At 44.4% G+C, this 24164-nt stretch overlaps 1 protein-coding gene across 21 annotated transcripts in view; it reads left to right on the plus strand.

Moving 5' to 3' along the window:
- The window catches only part of DOCK9 (dedicator of cytokinesis 9), a 290615-nt gene that overhangs the window by 108274 nt on the left and 158177 nt on the right, over positions 1 to 24164 (plus strand). For 14 of the 21 annotated variants that reach the window (XM_058743962.1, XM_058744064.1, XM_058744023.1 and 11 more), the window contains exon 2: positions 22431 to 22547. In XM_058743962.1, the coding sequence (XP_058599945.1) occupies positions 22431 to 22547 (117 nt within the window). Of the gene's footprint in view, positions 1 to 542; positions 821 to 22430; positions 22548 to 24164 lie in introns of those variants that run through there. The other 7 variants (XM_058743996.1, XM_058744049.1, XM_058744034.1 and 4 more) reach the window with 4 other exon arrangements.

The raw sequence follows: 24164 nt of genomic DNA on the forward strand, positions 1-24164 counted from the left end.
ATGTAGCATCCCATGAAACTGTTTGATGACCTCGTCTTTGTGGCATAAAATAGATAAATTAAGTTTCACGTGCTGAGGTCTATCTTGCGGGGGAAACTCTTTCCTTACACCTGCACACCTACACATGCAGGTTATGGGAACCCCTCACTCTTTGCCCTTCCCTGTTTTGGTCATCAGCCAAGCATTTGGTGTTTAGCCCTAACCGTGGAGGAAAGCATCCAGAAACGACAGGAATTTTAGAACGCCCAGACAACCTAGCTGTGTCTTCAACTCCAGGAGCTTCAGATTTGAAGTAATCATGAAAGAGTCTAACTGTGACTTATTTTCTTTTAAACACTGCACTGTTTTGATTCGGCTCCATGTGGCCCACGCCGTGCGGAACCGACACAATGAGGCCGGTCTTTATCAGAGAGGCAGCACACTGTGTGTTGTACAGTTCGGGTTTGTTTTCCTGCGGCCGGCGTGTGGGAACCTCCCATTTTCTGAGCAGTAGTAACAGCCCTGGGGGCCGGCCCTCACTGGCCTGCCCTCCTACCCCCGCGGGCCCTGCCGACCCAGCCAGCCGGCTGACCACTGCGCTCGGGAAGCCAGCTTCCTTTCCTTCCTCGGGCCGGTGGCATGCGTGTGCCTCCCACTGCCAGGGACTCGCAGCTGTCCCTGTTGCAGACTGTCTGATTTGCGTTTCCAGCCGAGAATGCAGGCTGATAAATGCAGGACAAGCAGTCGAAGCGTCAAAAAGGAGCTGGTGATTGAATCCCCCCTGCAGCGCAAGGATGCGGCTCCCGGGGAAGTGGAAGCGGAGAGCCCAGGGCCAGTGCTGGTGAGAGGGGTCGTCTGTTGTCTTCTCCACCGGGTGCTTTTCCCGTGGGTGCGCACCCACTGCCTTCTGGCACTCTGGTTTTAAAACTTGCTCTGTTCTGCCTGTCTCTCGCGAACTCTCTCCTTCCTTCTGCAGATTCACTTTGGTTGCACTTTGATTTTTCTTTGGGAGGAAAGATAATGTTGACATTTTCTGGGCGAATGTGGTTTCCAGGAGGCTGCTTTGTATAGAACAACTTTGTATTGTTCAAAATTATGTCCCACCTAGCAGCAGCGTGGCCAAACATAAACCCAGGGAGGCGCATTGCAAATGCTTTCCACAGGGTTGGCAAAGAAGTCCTTTGCAAGATGAAAACGTGTTTACATTATGTATTTATATGGTTGTGAAAATTAAGATGACATGGGGGTGGTGGTTTAAGGAACATAATGAAGTCACATGCGTTCTCAGTCACGCATTTTAATAGGGTAGCCTTGAACAAAGTAAGAAATAACCTAAACTTTGAACCAATTGCTGGAAAAGTTTCTGTTCCCTTCTTATCATTAGCTAAACTCCGGGTAGTTGGGATAAATTCAAAGCGCTCTGGGTAGACTGTGTAAGGCAGGAATGTGAAAAATGGTTGTGTTGTTATCATCAATGAGTAGGCTGTGCTCCCTCTCGGAATTTCTTTAGTACAATAAAGGCACATAATTTTTTAAGCAAACTGCAAAAAACCACCAGCATGCACTGCAGAGGGGACAATTGAGCCTTTCAAATGACCTGTTAAAGGGATTGTTAAACAAGTACTTAGTGATTTTATATAGTGATTTTTTTTTTAACAGAGGTTCGATTGCTATAGTTAATTAACTTAATTTTCAATTAGTGTCTTTAGTAATCTGAACTTAACCTTCCCTGTAATGGGTTGGATTTGAATTAAATTGTTTTCTTCGGTGACCTGTGAGGCTGCCTTATACTGTTTGGCTTTGAAAATTATACTGCTAACTATGAACTGAGAAAGTCAGTAGATATGATGAGCTTTTTCACTGTAGATTTTCATCCGAGGGATTTAGTTTTCTTCCCCCTGGTATATTGTTTAGAGATGTTACTCATTATCTTGGATTTCTTTCTGCCAGCACAATAGTTCATTTATCTATTGAGCAGCTCGAGCCCCTTCCATGCTGGATATATTTAACTGGTTAAAGCTCCTAGCTGATGTAGCTTATGATTTCTTGGAGGAAGTGGTGTGGTTTAGGTTCCCTTGTGAATATTCTTAAAAGTCTTTTGTCAGTGTTTCTCCAGATGTGTGGAAATATTTATCCAGAGGCTTAAATACACTACAGAAAGACGCTGTGTGATTTTTTTTTTTTTTTTAATCAGACAAGTGATTTTTAAAATATTTCCTTCTCGGATCACCTGGCTGGCTCAGTGGAAAGAGTATGTGGCTCTTTTTTTTTTTTTTTTTTTTTAATGTTTATTTATTTTTAGAAGGGGACTGAGGGGCAGAGAGAGAGGGAGACACAGAATCTGAAGCAGGCTCCAGGCTCTGAGCTGTCGGCCCAGAGCCTGACATGGCACTTGGACTCTTTAACTGAGAGATCATGACCTGAGCCGAAGTTGGATGCTTAACCGACTGAGCCACCCGGCGTCCTGAGCATGTGGCTCTTGATCTTGGCGTCCTGAGTGGGAACCCTACGGTGGGCGTAGGGATTACTTAATAAAAAACTTCCTTCTCTTTCTAGCCCAGTTACTTGTTTATGTCAATCTCACCCCAGGCAGTTATACTGGGAGTTCTTTTTCCACTGCAAAGGGTGTGCAGGCTGCTGCTGGTGGGCCCAGAAGCTGCTGGCAGCATGGGGAGCTTGGGCTCTGTGCACTTGCAGAGAGATGTGAGGGAAAGGTGAAGGCAACAGTGATACAACAAGGAACTGTTTCTTATCTGATAGTGTTTTTTTTCTCTTCTTCCACTGCCTGAGCAAGATAAAAAGAGCTAACATCGGATAAGAGAGGCAAGGATATTTAAGCCTTTGCCCAGGGCAGATCTTCTTACTTGTGATTATCGCTGCTCACTGCAAATGAAAATTCAACAAACTGCTTGGAATACAGCCTTTTTTCAAGATGTTTTTTAAAAAGTATGCCAGCACAGTCATGAGATCTATTTGTTGTAGCGCTGTTGTTCTGCATTATTATGTTAGTAGCCCACGTACTTGGTGAGAATGCATTTGTAACATTTGAATGTAAGTAACTTACTTTATCCCAGGCAAAGCATTTTGAAATCAACTTTTGCCGATTTTAGTTATGTACGAATCAGTCCTTGGGGAAAATGTTACCTAATTTAGAAGGCACAAAATCAATTAATGCATGTAATAAGAAATATAATGTAGAAATAGGGAAAAACAAAGTGCCCTTACCTTTACTCCAAAAGTGCCCCAAATTAATTATTTGGTTTATACACTTTCTTTTTCGTTTTGTCTATTTTTTTAGTAATCTTTACACCCAACATGGGGCTTGAACTCACGACCCTGAGATCGAGTATCACATGCTCTACTGACTGAGCCAGCCAGGTGCCCCTGGTGTATATACTTTCAGACTTTCTCCTGTGTGTATAAAAATATAACATTGTGGTATGTGTGTTTGGAAAATGTACTATACTATAGATTTCTGCATTAATATTCTCCCAGAACATATCAAAAACACATTTGTCACCATCTATAGATTTATGTCATTATTAATGGCTGTATGGTACTCAGTTCTATAGCAGTATCATAATTTGATGGTTATTTGTTTCCAATTCTTTGCAATTAGTACAAGGTACAGTCATTGAAAAATGACTTTGCGGGCTGACTATAAATATGTCTTACAGTATTTGTTCTGTAAAACTTCTATCAGAAGTGTCCTCTTGCTGCTTTTCTTTGGCAATAATGTTTGTTTCTCCTCTGCCAGGGCAGCAGTTAAGGGCTCCCTTAGTAGTGTCGCTGCTTGTTCGGTGCTAGGTAAAGCCGGTGCTTCTTAGAGAAGCATTGGACGTTATGAAGTTTCCGAGGCTGCAAGGTGCAACTTCCAGACACCTTCATAAGCGGGCCTCGTCCCCTCATTGGGACAGTAAGCGGGGGAGGCAGCGCCTGGTGAAACTTCTCCACGCCTGAGCAGGCTCACTGCCAACCCCATTGGAAAATGACTTCGTGGGCTGTGTGAATGGCTAACAGGGGAGCAATCAGGATGTTCTTGACGTCGGCAGGTTAGTTACCCTGCTTCCATTTGAATACGTATTTTTGCCCACCCATCCCCTCCCAACTCTAAATTCCTGGAACTAATTTATTCTCATTGTTACTGCTCAGTAATTTAGAGGAACAGGATGTGGCATCAGAGTCAGAAGTGGCCGGGGTATGTCGTTTGTGGTGCCCTTTTGCTGGGTTACTTTCGAGAGGCGTCGGAGGACTGCAGCACAGGTCTTATTTGGGGACTTGGGGAGGTTGAAAGATGTGAAGATGAAGAAGAGCTGAATTTTCATGTGTTAGCCATACTCATGAAGTATTTTCTGAAACATGTCTTCTTAGAGACAGCTTTTCTCTGTGTTATTTTTTCTGGGCTCTTCAGGTATTCAAAACCCAGCCTGAGTTCTCACTTCTGATACCTGAATAAACACATGATTAGCTGACTGCTTGAGAAACCCTGAGGGCAGGAGGCCCAGCTTCTGGCTGGATGAGTAGGTGTATTGCCTGGGAAAACCTTCTCTCTCCCTGAAGTTCTGTTTACTCTAGAAATAGCCAAAGGAGTGAATTAAGACACAGACCCCGGGGTGCACCTGGGTGGCCCAGTCGGTTGAGCTACCAACTTCAGCTCAGGGCATGATCTCACAGGTTTGTGAGTTCGAGCCCTGCGTCGGGCTCTGTGCTGACAGCTCAGAGCCTGGGTCCTGCTTCGGATTGTGTCATCCTCTCTCTCTGCCCCCCCCCCCCCCCCGCTCAGGCTCTCTCTCTGTCTCAGAAATAAATAAACATTAAAAAAAAAATTAAAAAAAAAAAAGACACAGACGCTGAAGTTGAAGGTTATGGGCCATGATCATGTTGTTGTACAGATCCTATAAAACTTCAGATGGCTGTAACTGAGTTAATTCAATTATGCTTATAAAGTCCTTCGGCCCTATAGGCATCTTTAGAAATGATTAATGATATTAATTACATTGGTGATACTTTGTAAGTAGTTTTTTTGTTTTTAAAATACTGAGTGCTGAAGGAAAGAAGTTCCTGTACGCTTTGTGTAGTGAGGTATTCCCGGATGACGAAATCAGGAACGTTCACTTATTCAGAGCCATAAGCCTTCACTACGCTTGTTGGTTTTCCCCTTGATTTGTTTATTCATTTTTTTATTCAGCCCACATTTACAAGCCCTACGATGTGCCAGACTTACACTTACCAGCAGCCTTCCTTTCGCCAAGAGGCAAGGTCTAGCTAATGAGGGGCTTTCACCTGGTATTTATTAGGCACAGTGAGTGCTAATCTCACCCATCCTTTTCCACTTAGGCAGACAGCACTTAAATCATCATCAGCTCCAGGAAGGACATGTCCTCGAAGTTTTAGCATCCAAAGCAGGCCTAGCCCCGTTTTACAGAAGGCATAGAGGCCCCTGACCATTCAGGTGAACAGTTAGCATGAATGAGGCCCCGAAGATGCCACATGTTTTGCGGTGCCGTAGGGGAAGGAATCTTTGGAGCGTGCATGCTTAAAAAGGACCGGGGTGGATTGACTAACCTTGCAGGCATGGAAAACTGTCACAGAGAAGGGGCTTTTACAACCGTGTCACTATCCATTACAGCACAGCCACTCTTACTTTCTGAGATTCTTGCTTATCTAGAACACACAAAACCACCCTGCTTCTTATGTTGTTCATCAACATGGAGGCAGAGTGGCCAATCACTGGTTTTTTTATGACAAGGTAGTACCAATTGCTTTCTTCTGTTTTTTGTAGTAATAACAAAAATATTTATATAGTGCTCTGCTCTGTGCCAGGCATGGTTTTAAGCCTGTTAAACAGATTATTTCAATTCTCACAATTCTAGGAGGCAAGTACTATTATTGTGGGGTTTTTTGCCTTTTTTTTTTTTTTTTACACAAATGAGGACACCAAGCACAGAGAGGTTGGGTAACTTGGTTAAAGTTACGTCTACGTCTTTACTAAGTGGCAGAGCCAGGGTTTTTGGCTTTCAGTCAGGTTTTTCAAAATTCACACCTGGACACTGACATACAATTCATTAACAAAAATGAACATATTTACTTAAGCTTAGCATTGGTATAAAGATGAAAAACAAAGGTTCAAAAACTCCTTGCCCTTAAAAAATTTAAAAATCTTTAGAGAAATAAGAACTTACAAGTGACAGAACAACAATGGTTGAGTGGTGCAGACGAAGAGAAGGATGGCTGTGCCCAAAGGAGCTGGAAACATGAACAAAATAGGATTAATTGGTATTGGGAGTCCCTCTTATTTTGGGTGCCACATTTTATCACCTTCCCAGAAAGTTATATAGAAATTTCGATTAGTCGAATACCTAAGAGTCTGGAGACATCTTATTTCCTTCCCGAGATTTGTTTTTTATTAATTTACAGCATGATCCTGTGTAACCCTGAAATGCTTATTCCCTGACCAGTAAGATGGGCACTATGGTCCCTGTAGTGTTTAGAGGAGGCTGCTCTTTGCCCTGTGTGCTGACAGGTAATGGCTAAATACAAGGCAGCTGGACTTAGTCACAGGTAGCAGGTGGCATGGGTGGCCTAACAGAAGGTACTGTGGAGGCCAGAGACATATTTTTCCCTGCTGATCATCACGCTTCCCTCCCCATCCCCTGCCCCAGACATGGCTTTCATAGTTTTCTCCTCTGTAGAATGAGAAACATGTAGCAGATAATCTCATAGTTGTCTTCTGGGGCTAAAACTCCAGGGTTCCAGGTTATTAGCTTTGATCTCAGAATAACCTGTGATGGAGTCAGGTCAAGACCTGGAGTTTTAGTTTCAAGTTCTACGTTTAGTTTATTCAAAACCGGTTGGACTGTGAGTTATAGGAGCTGCAGAACAGGGGATATTGGATTGCTACCCAACGTAATGAGTGAGATGAGTGAAATGGAAAGAAAGAAGAGTGGCCGTGGAATTTGGAGTTGTTAGGGAGAACTATGCAGGAGATTCACAAAGGCCTGACAGGCCTACAGATGACATATTACTGTGAGTATAATTTTAGAACCAAGAAAGCTTGGAAATTACAGTTCTGAAATATCTCTGTAATGTGATATAGCTAGTCCCAAGTGTCTCTTAGAGTAACATTTTGAAGCTTTAGAAGTTTTTAGTGCTCACTTTCCAGACGAGTATGTGCCACTTACCATTGGATCTCTGAGGGTTTTGCCAGGTTCCCTGGGAGGAGACAGGCCCCAGTTCTGTTTTGGGATCTCCTTGCTATGGAGAATTGTCCCTACCAAGGGAGAAGCAGAAGTGACTGGTGCAAAGAGCCCTGAACTCAGTCATGAGACCTGGGTCCTGTGTTGTTTAAACCTACTTGACATTTCTAAATCAAGATTGCATTTCTATCAGATGGAGATAGTAGTAGTGACTGCCCTCCAGACGGCTCATCTCCAAAGGTTTTCTAGACTGCCCCGGTCACCTTACCACGTTCAGTCTTCCCTTGCTCTGAGCCGTGCTCCAACATGCTGCCAGACTGCGCTTTCCAAAACACAGATAAACTCCTTTGCTAACTTTCCTTTGCACAGAAGGCAAAGCATGGCTTCTCTGATTCTTGGCGGCCAGCCCCGAACTTGCTTGCTGGCCTCCTCTTCCGCACCTTCCAAAATGCATCCTGACGAGGCTCTGTGTTCTCTCATTGAGGGCGCTTTTATACCTGGCATGCTTCACTGCCAGAGAATTCCTGTGTGCCCTTCGAGTCCCGACTCCCAAGCCAGCTCCTCCAAGAAGCCTTTTGAAACCGTCTCCGCACTTTCTCCCACAGGCCGTGTGCTCCTGGGGCCCATCATGGCCTTGTTATTCTGGCATGTTTAATTATTATACGGCTTTGCTGTACTGTAGCTCAGGCTTATACTCCAGCCTCCCTCACATGGGGCGGGGGGGGGGGGGGGTGGTTCTATGCCCCGGTGGCACCCGTGAGTGGTTTTGCTTTCTTTATATTCCATCTCTGACATAGTATCAATAACGCCCCCACCCCATCCTTTTTTCTTTTTTTGGCACCGTCCTGGTCATTCTTTGGGGAATGTAGTAGCAAAGAATGGGTTGTGGAAAGGGCCCTCCAGGAGAGACTGGATCTGGGGATTCTTCTTCAGTCTCCCAGCCCCCAACCCCCTCAAAGGTGTAGCCCCCAGTATCCAAATGAGTTGAATGAATTTCCAAAAGTAAAAAGGGACACATCTAGAGGAACATGCTCAACTAAATGTGATGCGGGTACTATTCCCTGAAACACTCCAGTTCTTCTGTTATTATTAATCTAAACTGTTAGCTAACATTTTATGTGAGTACTTACTTGAGGACAGAAGGGCAAACTTAGGTGAACAAAGTCAAACCCCTTTCTCTTTGGAAAAAACATTTGGAAAAAACTCATTGTGGGACCTTTTTACCGGCATCCAGTAAATTGACTTTATGTGGAAAAGGTAGTGGAGACGCCGTAAGATGTAGGGCAAGGAAGATACCTCTTTCTGGGGGAGAAACGGAAGAGAGGTGGAGGCTGTTAGCAGCCCTGAACAATGCAGGCCTCCTCCTTTATTAACCAGGACTAGACCTGACTGTTTTGTCTCTAGTGCGGTATGGTAGTTTTTCCAAAATATGTCTTGTTCCCCACTCCCCCCACAAAGTAACAGTTTTAAAAAGCGGTTTGTCCTTTGTTTTGCCTCGAAGTTTTAAAAATTACCAGTATCTTAAAGTTTCCTACAGTCTATAGTAGTACTGTTTAATAGAAATACAATTTGAGCTACATATGTAATTAAAAATTTTTTGGAAGCCAAATTAAAATAAAAAGAAGTGGGTGTGATTAATTTTAACAATGTAATTAATTATAACCCATTATTGTGGAAATATTATCAGTTTAGCATTTGATCTTTATAGAGATATAAGGCATTGTACATTCTTTTATTCCTTCCAAATCTTTGAAATTTTATGCCTATAGCATTTCTGAATTCAGAATGGCCACATGTGGCTAGTGACTACTAGGCACTGTATTGAACAGTGCAGGTCTATAGACTTACATATTCCAAAACTTATACACGTCAAACCAGAAAGTTGTCATTTGAGTGGGGTGAGCCATTGGATGGGGTACCATATTTATGAATCTGTGGAGGAAAAATGACTATTTAAGTGTAAAGTTGGGCTTTCCTTATAAAGATAATCCTTGAACTATTTATTGGTAAAGTATAAATACCATTTATATGCTTATAAATGACATTGATATATGCCCCAGCATTCAAACCTGGTTCTTCTGGAGGATTTAGTATTTTGCAGTGTGATTTTTAATGTTCTTGAGGCTGAAAATGAGTATCTTTCATGGAAAGGACTCTTTCTGTGTCTTGTATCTCTCCCTTGGTGAGATCACGGAGCCTGGGCAGTTCAATGGGGTTTACATTTCTAGATGTCAGAGATGGTCAGAAAGCCTCAGGCATCTGCCTCCCTGGAGGTGTGGTGGCTGAGGCAGCACAGGGGGGAGCGGTGCTATGAAGTTCTCATACAAAGGGAAGTGGAGACACTGGGGAAGCATTTCCGGTTCTAGAACTCTGACATTCCATCGTGCTTGTTGCAGGTGGGTCATGGGAAAGGTCCTGGGCTTGGAGCCAGGAGATCCAAGGGGCACCATCTGTGTGACCTTCACTAGTTGATGTAACCCCTCTGAGCTGCAGTTTCCTCATCTGTGAAGTGGTGATGATACATACAATTTGGGAGGAGGTTTAGTGAGATAAGGACACACATATGTTGCAGCCACTAAAATCCTCTTGTGTGTGAATGACACAACTTTGTATGATTCCCCACGACCACCATTTCATTCATGCTCTGAAGAGGCACTATGTATTGAAATCCTTTAGTAACCCTGTGATGATGGTAGAGAACTTGTTACTTTTTCCATTTTCCATTGTAGATAGGGAGATTTAGCAACTTGCCCCAAGGCCACATAGCCAGTAAGCAGTGGAGCTAGGGTTTCTTGAAAATACTTTTTTGTTTGATGTTTATTTATTTATTTTGAGAGAGAGAGGGAGAATGTGTGTGTGTGTGCGTGCATGCATGTGCACAAGCAGGGGAGAGGCAGAGAGAGAGAGAGAGAGAGAATCCCAAGGAGGCCCAATCTGTCAGCACAGAGCCCAACATGGGGCTTGATCTTACAAACCATTAGGTCATGATCTGAGCTGAAATCAAGAGTCCCTTAACCCACTGAGCCACCCAAGTGTCCTGAAAACACTTTTTAATGTGAAATTCTCAAACATACACAAAAGCAAACTAGTAAAGGGTTTCTCAAACTAGGATGAGCATTAGAATCACCTGGGGGCTTTGTTAAAACCCAGATTGCTGGGCTCTACCCCCAAAATTTCTGGTTCAGGAAGTTTGGGGTGAATTTGCATTTCAAATGAGTTCCAGATATTGCTGAAGCTGCTGGTCTGGGACTCACCTTGAGAACCATTGGACTGCTAGAATGCACTCCCTTCTGCCTGGCACTCCCTCCACCAATGGATCCTAACTCTCCACACCTGCCTTTAGCAGGTCTCTGAACAGCCTTTCTGGTGATGAGGTCTACAGAAACTCTTCTGAGAACAAAATACGTGTTATGAATGTTCCATCCCTTGCTCCCAGTATCATCAAATAAGTGGCTTAAAGTTGTTTTGAAATCTGACTGTATTGGGCCTTTAGAGCCTTTTAGCTTACTTACTTGACCTGTTCATTTCAGAGTTCCAAAAACAGCTTTTGTTGACATAAGCAAGTATTAAGAATTTCAAGCAAAATGCTAGAAAGGAGGGAAATTATTGGCCGGAAAAGACTCTGTAGTTCAGGTTTCCGATAGAATTATTTATACAATTACCATGGTGCCTCTTTTTCTTTTTTTGCTTTCGTTATTGCTTTTAACTTGTGCAAAAATGGCAGGCAGAATTTGCGGCTGAGACGGATGTGTGCGTGAGAGACACATGCTGAGCTCCCCCCGCTGGCTATCAGTCTCTCTTCTCTGTACACTCTTCTCTGCCTCCCTTAGCCCATGCCCCATGTCAGGGTAGAATCTTCTCTGCCTCTCTTAGCCCATGCCCCACGTCAGGGTAGAAAGCCCTAGGTACTGTCTTTGCAAGGATGAGATCCCAATGCCACTTGCTCTCCTCTTGGGTGCCTGGCGGGCACTGAGCAGAGGAGTCCCCGCCATCCCTGTCTGGCCCATCCTTCATTAGCATTCTCCGCACACCCCCACTGAGCACAGCTGACTGAGTGCAGGCAGCTCTGTGGGTCTTCATTAATTGCTATTATCTTTATTACCTCAATTTGCATCATTATGTTTCTCTTATCCCATTTTCTAGATGTTACTGATTTGACAGTTTGCACTGAGTCTTTTAATTCTGTTTATTTTAGTAATAGGATAATAATTTTTGGAAAACCACAGTTATTTATAAACCTGACAAATACAAAAGCCAGACTCTTCCTTCCATCAGACTGATATTGAGTGTCCAAGTTTTGCTAATGCTGACATGCCTAATTAAATGAAATCTTCATTCAGTGACAATGTCTCTCATTTGAGTGCTTTTTTTAGTGTCGTGTGAAAAGGGAACTCAACATCTTATCAGTGTTTATAATATAAAAAAACTGTATTCACAAGTGTGTCATTCTTGCTGTAATTCTGCTCTCAGGATTACACCACACTTAAGCGTGAGAAATATATTTAGATGTCTGCGACTTTGGTGTCTGTGATGCATTCTTCTAAACATTTGCCAGTTAATTAACTGTGTGGGAATGCTCAGGTTTGAGCTTGCTTGTCAGTCTGAGCTTAGATGAGGTTCTCTTTCTCCTCCAGTGTTTTATATCGTGTGCTTGTGCATGTTGTTAGTGAAAGTACAAAAAATCAGAATGAAGAGGCCGAGGGGAAGAGCATGTACCAGGGGTCAGGACCTGGGATCCAGACCCAGCCTCACCAGCAACTCCTCCTGGGCCCCAGGACAGTCATGGAACCCCCACGCTTCCGGGTGTCCCTATCTGTAAGACGAGAGGCTTAGACCAGATATTCTCAGGTTCTGATGTTTGCACATTGTGGTTCCAATGTTATCGAACCTCCTGCTCCTTTTAAACAAGCTTGTGCTTCTAAGCCACTGCTGAGACCATTGTTCCTGCACACACTGATGAACATGTATTACTGAAGGGGAATGTGATGATATTTGGATTGTCATGATCTCCTCTAAGTTTATATGTCCTGGGTTGAGGGAAGGAAGAGCATGTCTATGACAACACAATGGGAGGTCGCTTTCCAGGGCTGGAGGATGGTAGGGGACCTAGTGCTGTGCCCGCTCAGCCCCCTTCCTCACACACCAGTTTCTTTTCTTAGGGCCCTTCTCCTTGTGGCCCACCTGCCACTGTGGCCTCCTCTTCCAGTGCAGGCTGCAGTTCAGGGACATGTGGGCACCCCAGGCGAGCCAATCACTGGTTTGGCCTCAAACAGATGCTATTCAAATTGTGTACTATTTTAGGGAGACTGAGGGCCACTCGGGGCAGATGTGGGGCAGGGACTGCTGCGCAGGGCTGTTCCGCTCTGACTCCAGCATTGGCCACCTAGTCAGAGAAACCAGGCTTCTACAGTTAAGCATCCAAGGTTTCTCAGCCTCGTCCGTTGCAGAGTCCCAGTGCTCACTTCTGGGTACCTTATTCGTGTGCTCTGGGCAGCCACACAGAGTACCCTTTCAGAAAGGAGTTCTCATAAATGTAGGATTTCCAGTGATGGTGTAGCACTCCTAGGGACTGGTGCCCCAGGGCCTCGACCTGCCACCCTGGCCCCCTTGTGTACCTCTCCCCCAGGTATCCTGAATTGCTTGCTGCTTCCAGAACTCACCGTGTTCAGAGGAGGATTTATCCTGCAGCTAAGAAAGCTTCAGTTTCAAGATCCCTTCCAAGGCCCTGGGAGGGCCTCCTGCAACTTTATATTCATAATTTTGATTTTTTTCAACCCCTTCTTCCCCCAAATATGCAAATTTCAGGCCCCACAAAATGTGGTTCTATTCGGGAGCATTGGTGTCTTCATTTTCTCTCCAAGGAATCCCCAGTCCACCCTGAATCCTGGCTGACTCATTCTTTTCCTAGACTTGACTCTAATAGCCTCCTCGAAGAAGCACCCCACATTGTCAGGTTCCTTCACTCAACCAACACGTGTTTATTGGGTGCCTACCCCATGCCAGGTCCTGTTCTAGGCGTTGGGGAGAGCAGTAAATAAAATGGAAATCTTTGCCTCTATGGAGCTTATACTGTAACTAGGGGGGAGCAGGTTCATTCTAGGGGGTCAGACGCCTTTCCTAGGTTCCCATTGCTGTCCGTCATTCTGCTCCCGTCGTTCACATGTCTGTCTCCCCTCTGGATTGTGAGCTCTCTGGGGTGGGGGCCACGTCCCCGCTATCTTGGTGTCCTGAAGACCCGGGCACAGTGCATCTGGACAGGCTCAGTATAAGTCTGTAGAGAGAAGGAACATATAACCGCTAACAATATTTGCATGTGAGGAAGGGAGGCAGCCGCTAATTTCCTGTGCCCACCCCTAATTATAGGATAATGAGGATTCTTCCTTCAAATTTAACCACTTTGTGCAGTTCCTGGCAGGAGTAGGTATGTAGTGAGAGTCGTGTGCAGGACAGGAGTTCAAGAGGTCTTGCTGGGCCACACTGGTTAACTTCTGGCTTCAGAAGCCCCTTCTGTTTTATTGCAAGCTGCACTGTCTTTCCCCCTTCCCCCCACCCCCCAGCAACAGTGCCGGGGGCCTATTGGCAATGTTGAGAAGTGCACCATTTTGAAAATGGACTAAAAGTTCTGTGAAGAATTTTTATCTCAGCCTATCAAACAGCTTTTATAGCCATGCAGATAAATCAAGGAAGTTTTAAATTCTTTATAAGCAGAAACAATGAATTTCTCGTTTCTTAAAATAGAATGCTCCAAGAGTTGCTCCAAGAGTTGTTTCCTTAGTTTGCTATTTCAAGAAGTGGTATTCGGGGTTTCAGCCTGTGTTAACATTTAATTACCAGAGACTCAAAGTCAAGAAATGACTAGAAAGTTTGCAGGAAGCTGTCATGGCAGAGAGAAAAGCAATGAAATCAGTAAGCCTTCCTGCTTAGCTCTTCCCATGGTTTTCGAGGCTTCATACATGTTTGGCTAAAACTGAACTCATTTGTAGGCCTATGCTCTCCAGTTATGCTGGATTCCAGAGGAATCTCATTTTCCTGGCACTGGGAAGATTCCCTAGCTTCTGTTTGCCTGCAGATCTGGAATTTCAATTTGCATGGGTATTGGGCAGCCAGACCCATGGCAACAAATGCTAGAGGAGGAAGGAGTGAGGTGGGAGAGCCTTGAAGGGGAAGTTAATGGGGAGGGCCCTGAGGGTCATGCCTTTTGGCACCTGTGACAGCCACGTGATCACTGGGGGGTTCATCATGCTGTCCCAGGTTCAACCAGTAGAGGGGACTGATGGGGCCTTGGTGTCAGGGGCTAATCTGTGCCCGCGTTGTTCCTTATGGTGCAGCCCCTTCTTCCCACCGTCCTGCTTACATGGCCCTGACCTCAGGTCTTGCCTGCAGATCTCCTGCAAGGAAGCCAAGATATATGAAGGGTTTTTTGGCAAGGAAGCCAAGGTTTTGATTCATGTTATGAAAATGTCTGTGGGCCCTGGGCCTCTCAGACTCCCCAGTAGGGTCGGCCTCCATTTTTCTCCCCTGAAGTGCCGCATAACTGCCTGCCCCTCTCGCCTCCTCTGGGACCTTCAGTCCCACTGTTCTTGTGGGGCTGCCCTGGTGGCAGTGGGTCTGAATTGCTCCTGTATACCCTCTGACCCCCCCAACTGTTGTTCTTCTCGGTCCTGCCTGACACAGACTGCATCAATACTCAGTTCAGTTTTTAATGTAAGCATCTATTTATGTTTATTTTGGGCCCAGTCCCTGAATTCCAGTGTCATCTCTATTATTATACAGTTTCCTCTGTTGGGCCTTTTGTTTTTCTTTCTTTGTGAATGTCCCTGCCATTGTTGTCTGTTTTATTTCATATGTTCTTGGAGAGGACAGGAAAGTTTTTGTAAACAGATTGGTAAAACTGAATGTACGCCGAACATTCACCACTGTCCTTTTTTTTTTTTTATCACTGTCATGTAAGCAACACATTAAATAATAATGAAGTTGATGATAATGGCGGTACTAACAACAGCTACATTTGTTGTGTGCTTACAGTTTGCCAGGCTCTTTCAATCATTTCACATGCATGCACTCAGTGGAGTCCGATAATGGCCCCACACAACCACACAGCTCAGCTTTCTAACCACTGTGCGGTACTTTCTTTGATGTGATTCACATCTGTGTGCTATCTTTGGCCCTATCAGAGCAGATCCAAGTTTTGTGAGTAATGAAGCTTAGAATATGGAGGGCCTTGGGGCTCCTGGGTGCCTCCGTCAGTTGAGCGTCTGACTCATGGTTTCAGCTCAGGTCATAATCTCATGGTTTGTGGGTTCGAGCCCCGCGTCAGGCTCTGTGCTGACAGTGTGGTGCCTGCTTGGGATTTCTCTCTTCCTCTCTCTTTCTGCGCCTCCCTGGCTTGCTCGCTCCCTCCCTCTCTCTTTCTCTCAAAATAAATAAATAAACATTAAAAAAAAAAAAAGAATATGGGGGCCTTGTCTAAACAAAGAATTCAAAATTATAAATACAAAATGAGGCCTGGAAGTTAATACTCCTTTAGAATGTGAAAAGTAATTATAAATTACAAATTTCAAAAAGCTAACCGAAATGATAAACATGAGAAATACAGGAGAACGACACATTTTTATCAACAAATCTCCTAATACTTTCTTCCCTATGTTTTTTTGGTTTCATGCTGTTATCACCTCTTCATATGTTCATGGTTTGGTTTTATCACTCTGTATTGCACAGATAGGTCATTTAGTCTTTCCTATAGCATTAGTCAACATTTGTATTTAACTCATTATAGTTTAGGGATGTTTCTTCTAGCTTTCCAACCTTTGGCAATGTCATATAAATTTTTAGGATTGAAAAAAAAGACCCCTCTGTTTGGTTTCTTTTCATATATGAGCTGAATAATTTGGGGGCATCCTTGATGACTAACCTCAGATTATCTTCCAAGTAGTTCTGGGGCCGAACTCCTTGAAATATACCTATATTGCAATGCGGCCCCTCCTGCTGCACCTGTGTGTCATGAGTCATGACATTGGGTGGACCTACACAGCGGGCAGGGTCCTGTGGGTCTTCCTAGTTAAGCCAAGATGCCGAGTGACAACTGAACTTTACACAGCTATGGGGCCTGAAGAGGGGTCCGTGCAAGCGAGGGGCGCTAAGCTTTGTTAGCGCGCAGTCCATCTGTATGTCTCTGGGTGCTGGGCTAGATGCTAAAGGGTGCAGAGGTAAGGAGACCCAGCTGTCCCAAGGCACTAATAGTCAAGGAGGTAAGATGTTCATAGGTCATTTCAGTCCCAGGCTGAATGAACCACACTCTAGGACTGCTACTCACTAGGCATGCTGCTGTCCGAGCAGGGCAAGGCTACCTTTGATGGGTTGAGAGAGGTGAGCTCCAGGTACAGGGCCAAGTACCAAGTGCCCTGGGGCTAGAGCTACTGTGCTTTCACTCCTTTGGCGAATTTGCCTAGGTGAGATTTGTTTTTTTAGAGGAAGGATTCTGCTAGAATAGAACATTTGTCGACCGCAGCCTGCAGGGCTGTAGGCCTGTGACAGGTGCAGAGGTGCGAGCGAGTGACAGGAGCAGTCTTGTGTCAGAAGCAGAGCCGCATCGCGTCTGTCCTGGGCCTGGGGGTTAGAGACCTGGCCGGACCCCGCACCGCTGCCTCGATAGGAGAGCTGTGTTGCCCGTTAAGGAGTTCGGGTCTTTGCGCCATCCATGACCATTGGTTGATTCAGGTAACCTGGGCCCAGAATCTTGCTTTTTGACAGTGGAAAATCAACAACCTGGCTCTTGTAGCTATGTCACTGGGGGAATGATTAAACTTCAAGTGTGTTGACGGCTTTGAAGCCAGGGACGTGTATGTGCCAGGTCTACATGAAGCCTCTTTCTGCTAACCCGGGAGTGGGGTAGTGGCAGTCTGGTAATTGGTTAATTTCATTTTGCTGTCAGTGTGACGTTCCTGTGACCAGTCATGCTGCAGCCCAGTCAGTTTCCTACCCTAGTGGGCTGTCCCCCACTCATGTGACCACTTGGAAAAGCTTAGTGGAGCTAAAGAACAGTGAACAGCTGTAAGCAGTGAATCATCAGTTTAAAGAAGAGTAGAAAATAGTCAGTTATGCTCTAAGTAGACACAGAGGTGTGACTTCCCACGGGCCCACCACAAGTCGCCAATCCCCTCTCCTGTCTTTTCTGTTTGTATCTTCTTCTGCTTCTGTCTTTATCCTTCTCCTTTATTTTCTCCACTCTGTGTCTCCTGCCTGCCTCACCCCGGGCATCTACCCTTTTTGTTTCTTCCTCCCCCAACCCCTCCTTGTCTCTTTTCCTGTCCCCTCACCATTCTCCATTCTCACCCTTATCTCCTCCTGAGAACCGCGTGTAGAAGGGAGGCATGGTGCCAATTGTTTGTATTTGAAGCAAGAGCTTCTGCCCCGTTCTAAGGTAACAAATGAGTCACTCTCAGTTGACCCCTTTTCCTTGGGGTCAGTGGTTCTGTCCTGGAAAGAGCTCCCTGCAGCTGCTGAAGTCAGCTGCCCAGTCAGGCCTCTAGGAGTCATTTCAAAGCAGTGTACGGTTCTGTACGTGTTTCACATCTTCACAGTCCTTGAGACCAGAGAAGACATGTCCTTCCTCCACGACATTTCTCTTATCGTTGAAATCAACCCCGTGGGCTTTCCTGTTACCTGTATCATCATTCTTTAAGAGAAGCATTGTCTTAGAAACTCTCCACACGCCTACTGTGGTTGAGCATTGATGGGCACAGACCATTAATAGGGCAGTGTGGAGAAGAAATAGTTCAGTGTGACAGAGACTGTGTTCTAATCCAGCCTGAGAGTTACCTGGCGCATTTCTGGCAATTAACGTGTGATCCTCAGTTTGCAGCCTAAGTAAAATGGAATATCTTTTCCATGCCTACCTTACAGTGGCACTAAGATACGTTAAAAAATAAGCTGAAGTGTATTGGGGCGCCTGGGTGGCTCAGTTGGTTAAGCGTCCAACTTCAGCTCAGGTCATGATCTCGCCATCTGTGGGCCCGAGCCCCGTGTCGGGCCCTGTGCTGACAGCTTGGAGCCTGGAGCCTGCTTTAGAGTCTGTGTCTCCCTCCCTCTCTGCCCCTCCCCCACCGGCATTCTGTTCCTCAAAAATGAATAAACATTAAAAAAAAAAAGATAAACTGAGGTGTATTAAACATTTATAGAATTTGGACAAAAATCATTTTGAATTGGGTGACACCAAAACAGATGTTGTCAGGAATTGTTAGGAGCTTGGAGAGACTCATGTAGAAAAAATGTGCGGAAGCAAAGAGAGGAAATTATTTGATTGGCTATAGCCTAAAGCCTAGTTGGCTGTCTCTGATTGGTTGTCTTTAGCATTTTGATTTTGTAACCTTGAGACATTCACAGGCTTAGAATGTGGCTTGCTTACATAGCCCACCAGGGCGGTGCAGCTACCTCAGTCACAGGGCCACCTTATTTAATTAATTTCACAGTTGATTAAGTGTGACCATCTGTGTGAAAACACAGTCCAGGTTACACAGTGAAACACAAAAGCAAGGTAATTGTAACAGCCATAACATTACACTGATTCATTACATACTTCCAAGAGACGGACAGAGGAACACAGTACTCCACCTGATTAACAAAAGTGTATCATAAACAGGCAAAACTGACCTATGAGTAGTTTTATGGTTTTATTTATTAAACCTTTAAAACAGTCTAAGGTTTGTCAAATTTGTGGGAAATAATCATTAAGTACATTTAAGAACATGTAAACCTGTTGTGTGTATCAGTCCAGAGACAGGCAACATGATGAGTTAGTTGCAGATGAAAAATTAACATGAAGAATTATTAAATTGGGTAAAGGGAACTGACTGCTAAGAGGTAAAGGTAACTCTAAAGCGTAAATCAGCAGACGATGGCTGTTGGGCCAGATCTGGCTGTTGCCTGTTTCTCTGTAGTTTTGACGCCACTGTTCCCATTTGTTTAGTTATTGTCTTTAGCTACTTTTTGCGCTACAGAATCAGAGTTTAGTTGTTGTGACACCCTAAAGCTGACGAAGCCTGAAGTATTTACTCTCTGGCTTTTTATGGAAAATGTTCGCCAACCCCTGCTCTAAGAACACAAGAATAGTCTATCCAGGGAGCTGTGCCATGGGAGCAAGGCAAAAACCTCCGAAACATAGGCTAAGAAAAACCCCTTTCTCAGCAGGTCCCTCCAGCATGCTGTGTGACAAGGGCTCACATTGTGGCACTGTTTTCTGACAAGCACACCGACCTTGCCTTGTGGCCTGGAGGGAGTGCACTTCTGGCAATGTTGGAAGGGGCGGGAAGGGAACACACCCACTAGTGCCTTTGGAGGGCCCCAGGGCTGGCATAGAGGACCAGCTCACCCCCTCTGAGCGTACCGGGTCACATTCATGCACTGGACACCACGTGGGGTGGGGAGAATGCAGAGTCTTTCCCGTCCTGCAGTATCTTTCCATCGGACCTCTTTGTAACGGAGGTGTAGCTGTCAGAATCCAGAACTCTAGTCACTGTATCAAGCTATGAGCATCTTTGTTTTTTGTTTTTGTTTTTAATGTTTATTCATTTTTGAGAGAGAGAGCATGAGTGGGGTAGAGAGGGGAACAGAGGATCCCAAGTGGGCTCTGAGCTGACAGCAACAAGCTTGACGTGGACTCAGACTCACAAACCGTGAGATCATGACCTGAGCCGAAGTCAAGAGTCGGATGTTTAACCTATTGAGCCACCCAGGTACCCAGAGCATCTTTGGGTTTTATTTGGAATGTAGTCCTGGTTCCCAAGGAAAATGTTAACTAATCGTGACACCTATCCATTCTGCCAACAAGCACTTACAAACTGATTGCTTTGTACAGTGCAACAAACTAAAATAAAGGAGGGTATTATTTAAATTGAATTAAAAATATTTCAGATGGGGTGCCTGGGTGACTCCATCGGTTTAGCATCTGACTTGATTTTGGCTCAGGTCATGATCTCATGGTTTGTGGGATTGAGCCCTACATTGGGCTCTGCACTGACAGCTTGGAGCCTGCTTGGGACTCTCTCTGTCCCTCTCTCCCTGCCCCTCCCCCGCTCACATGTGCACGCTCTCTCTCCAAATATACAGTTAAAAAAACATTTTGGAGAGTATTTTTATTATTTTCAGTTCTTTCTTTGAAAATAGTTTGTGTCAATCTCTCTTTTTTTGAACCACTTTTTGACTGTAGAAATAGTTTAACATTTTGAGTATCCTATAGGAAGAAATTATCTACACTTCCATTATGATAGCTTTAATTTTTGTGTATATTTTTTGTCTCCGCCCATAAATGTATATTTTGCTTAATTATAATAACCACGTCCTTGTTTGGTCATTGCATTTTTTTTTTAGCATGTCAGAACATCTTTGCAGCATCCACTTAAATCAAGTAATTGAGGTTAAATATGAACATTTATATGTATGTTAGGTAGAGCAAGCTTGCTGCCTCTTTAAACAACTCTAGAATCACAGTGGCTTAACACAGTAGGTGCTTTAGTTCTTGCTCACAAGGTATTTCAGCACCTGTTTTAAGCAGGCAGACTTCTGCTGGGTGATTCAGGATCCAGATTCCTTCTATCTTGGGGCTTTATCCTGTCCTCAGGCCTCCTGAGTCCTGCGCTGGATCCGGTGGATCCTGATGGCAGAGGGGAGAAGGGAGGGAGGCTCTCTCAGTCACTTAGAGCAGCTGGGACGGAATATAATGGAGTAGGTGGTGTAAAGAACGTATTTATTTCTCACAGTTCTAGAGGCTGGGAAGTCTACAGTCAAGGCACAAGCAGACTTGGTGTCTGGGGAGAGAGCCCACTTCTTGGTTCATAGACGGCTGTCCCCTCCCTGTGTTTTTATATGGCAGAAGGGAGCTCTGGGGTCTCCTAGAAGATTATTAATTGAAATTCATGAGGCCTCTACCATTATGACTTAATTGCCTCCCAAAGGTCCCATTTCCTAAAACCATCACATTGGGGATTCGGTTTCAACATACGAATTTTGCTAAAGGACACACCATTCAGTCTCTAGCAGAGAGCTTTTACGGTCTAGGCTTGGCAGTGGCCAGACCCCTTCCCCTCACGTGCCACTGGCCAGAAGGCACAGGGCCACACCTAACCATGGGGAGGCCTGGAAATGTAGTTCAGTTGTACTAGAAGGAAGGGAGACCGATTTGGGGAACATATAGCACCCTCAGTCGCAATTCCCAATGTGATGCCACATACCAGATGTCCTTAATACATTTCCTATGTATTTATTGTCATTTAAATATATATACCACGTGTTGAGATTATGCAGTCACATGATTTTCGTTAATAGTTTAAAAAAATAATGTTGAAGTAACCGTTGATATAATGGACTTAGTTACTTCTGAGAACATTGTGTGTGTGTGCGTGCATGCCTGCTTTATCACTTGGTGTACTGTGATATAGCTGAATATGTATCTATATCCCGGACCTAGCCCTGTTAGTAGTGCCTTCCATGTAGGAAGTGATCAGTAAAGACTGTGGCAAGGACTGGCAATCGATAGAGGAGATTTTTACTGAGAAGGCTAACTTTGGAAATGGTCACAAAAGGCCTATTCTTTCATTTCTGTACCCACCTGCTTATTGCCTCTTTCTTCTGCTCAGTGCATGGTATGGATGCTCATCCCTACCCGCCGAGGGGGCACCCACAAGCCCTGGTTTAAGTGATGCCATCCTCCTGCCCCTACTTGCTTGGTTTGGGTCCAGCTCACGCTTTTATATATTTAGGTATTAGATAATAAGTGTATAGATACTTCAGGAGACAGGGATATTTTGATCCTCTGAGAAGAGTTCCATGGAGCCTTATGTGAAGCAGTGAGCCCTGTGGATGCTTTAAACCTGGGCCAAGAAGCATGCCACTATGGACCTCCAGCCTTCACCATCAGACCACGGTTGGACCCCTAAGCAGGGCATTTATGGCAGAGTCTAAGGCTTGGAAAGGGACTGACCTAGGCAGGGGTGACCTAAGACACAACTGGAAGTTCCAGCAGACTTCATAGCCTTCTCTGTGCTTCAGTAACTGAATTAGCATGACTGTAGCTAGGATCCCAGAAAGTGTCTTCTGTTCCTTTGAAAGTGACTTTTATCTCTTGTTTCTGATTCTTCCTTGTAGCAAAATTAACATTGAAGCAGGGTTGGAAAGTACAAAAACATGTAGGAAGTTCTTTAATTTCAAGAAATTGTATTTGTCTATAAGAATGTTTCAGTTGCTTATGTTTTCACCTTTTAGGCAAAGCCGAAGCTGATTGAACCACTTGACTATGAAAATGTCATCGTCCAAAAGAAGACACAGATCCTGAACGATGGCTTAAGGGAGATGCTGCTCTTCCCTTATGATGACTTCCAGGTAGATACCTTTCAAATCGAGCCGTGTGGTCAATGTTTACAGTTCTTTTTTATCTACTGATTTATTGTTTGGTTGTTTAATTTAGGATTTTTAAAAGATGAAGATATTATTTATGAGAGAAAAGTTATGTCATTCTGTTTTTCCAGGCATTCCTTTATGGGTTGATTTTTTAAAATGGTGTTATTTTTGCATATATATATATATATATATATATATATATATATATATGCAGATATGAATATGTATTACATATATTTACATAGGCCTACAGCAGATGTAAAAAACAAATGTGTGTGTGTGATTGTGTGTTATATTTTGCATACAAGTGCTATCTTCTGGGCTGATTTAATGGACACAAATGCCTCCTGTGTCTTACGAGCTTTGTTTGAAGAGAGGTTTAAGGTTTTTGCCAAGTGCCTTAGCCCTTAAGGAGGGGATTTGCTGGGGAGCAGTAGAGGATTTTGTCATGCGTCCTTTTAGAATGGCACTTTGGGAAACTGCCATGAGAGTGCCTGTACTGTGTGTGGGCTCCCAGAGAAGGGCTGGGGGTAGCCAGGAATGTCCTGAGGTCCTACCTCTCTGATGCGGTGCAGTTCTTGGATCCCGGCAGCTGCCAGCAGAGGACCTGGCATGGCTCCTTCCGTGAGCTGCTCTCTCGATTGTTGCTTTAAGTCTTTCAGATTGCGAACGGCCTGTGGCTGAGGGACCCACAAGAGCTTGGAGGATAGTGAGGAACGAGAATAGGGCCCCAATGGTGTTAGAGGCCTGGCAACCTGGAGTCATCTCAGTCTGTTTGGAGGCCCTGGTTACTTCCCTTGCTGTCCTGGGACCTCATCTTGGTCTTTCCCCCTTTTCTGCCCTGATGCTTCCCTACCCAGCGCTGTTACCACCCAAGCCCTGTCTTCTGCGACTTGAGCTGCCTTATTTATTTTAAAGCTTCATTGATTCTTTGTTGTTTAATTTAAAAAGTACTACGTACTTGTAGAACAAAACAGATTAGGCACTATTGAAATACTTGACGATTAAAAGCTTCCCCCACCACTTTCTTTCTAATCCTATTCCCCAGAACATAACCCACCACACATAGTTCTATGCCTACTGCATTGTCTTTAGAAACTTCTGTGTTAATAACAATTGTTAAATTATATTCCTTGAAGTTTTTTCTTCCACCAAATTTGAGAGACTCCAGTTTGTAAGAAAGGTGGGAATTCTCACAAATGTTTTTTTTCTTAACTCGTTACAGATACATGTGAAGAATTATTCTTTCATTCCTTCCTGAAAAACAAGGAAGGCCAGGGAAGTGGCATTGACCGTTAGCGTGATGCTGCTGCCAGAGTGTCCTCCAGTGATACATGGTTTCAAATCATGCCTAAAAATAGGATGCTTTGAAAACCTCCTCGCTGGAATAGACTATTCAGACAGCACAATTAGAAATGGAAACCTCAGAGTGATGTCTTTCGCCTGTGATCTTGGCAATAAATTTATTAGCATGAGAAGTTAAGCCAGATGATTACAAATTATACTTCACGTTGACATATTTTTCCTGTAGTGTGCTCCGAGGAAGCTAAAGGTTATCTCAAGTTTCTCTGAGCGTGAAGTACATATTCTTCGTATGAG

Source organism: Neofelis nebulosa, chromosome 1 (assembly GCF_028018385.1).
Source record: "Neofelis nebulosa isolate mNeoNeb1 chromosome 1, mNeoNeb1.pri, whole genome shotgun sequence".
NCBI classification, from domain to species: Eukaryota; Metazoa; Chordata; class Mammalia; order Carnivora; family Felidae; genus Neofelis; species Neofelis nebulosa.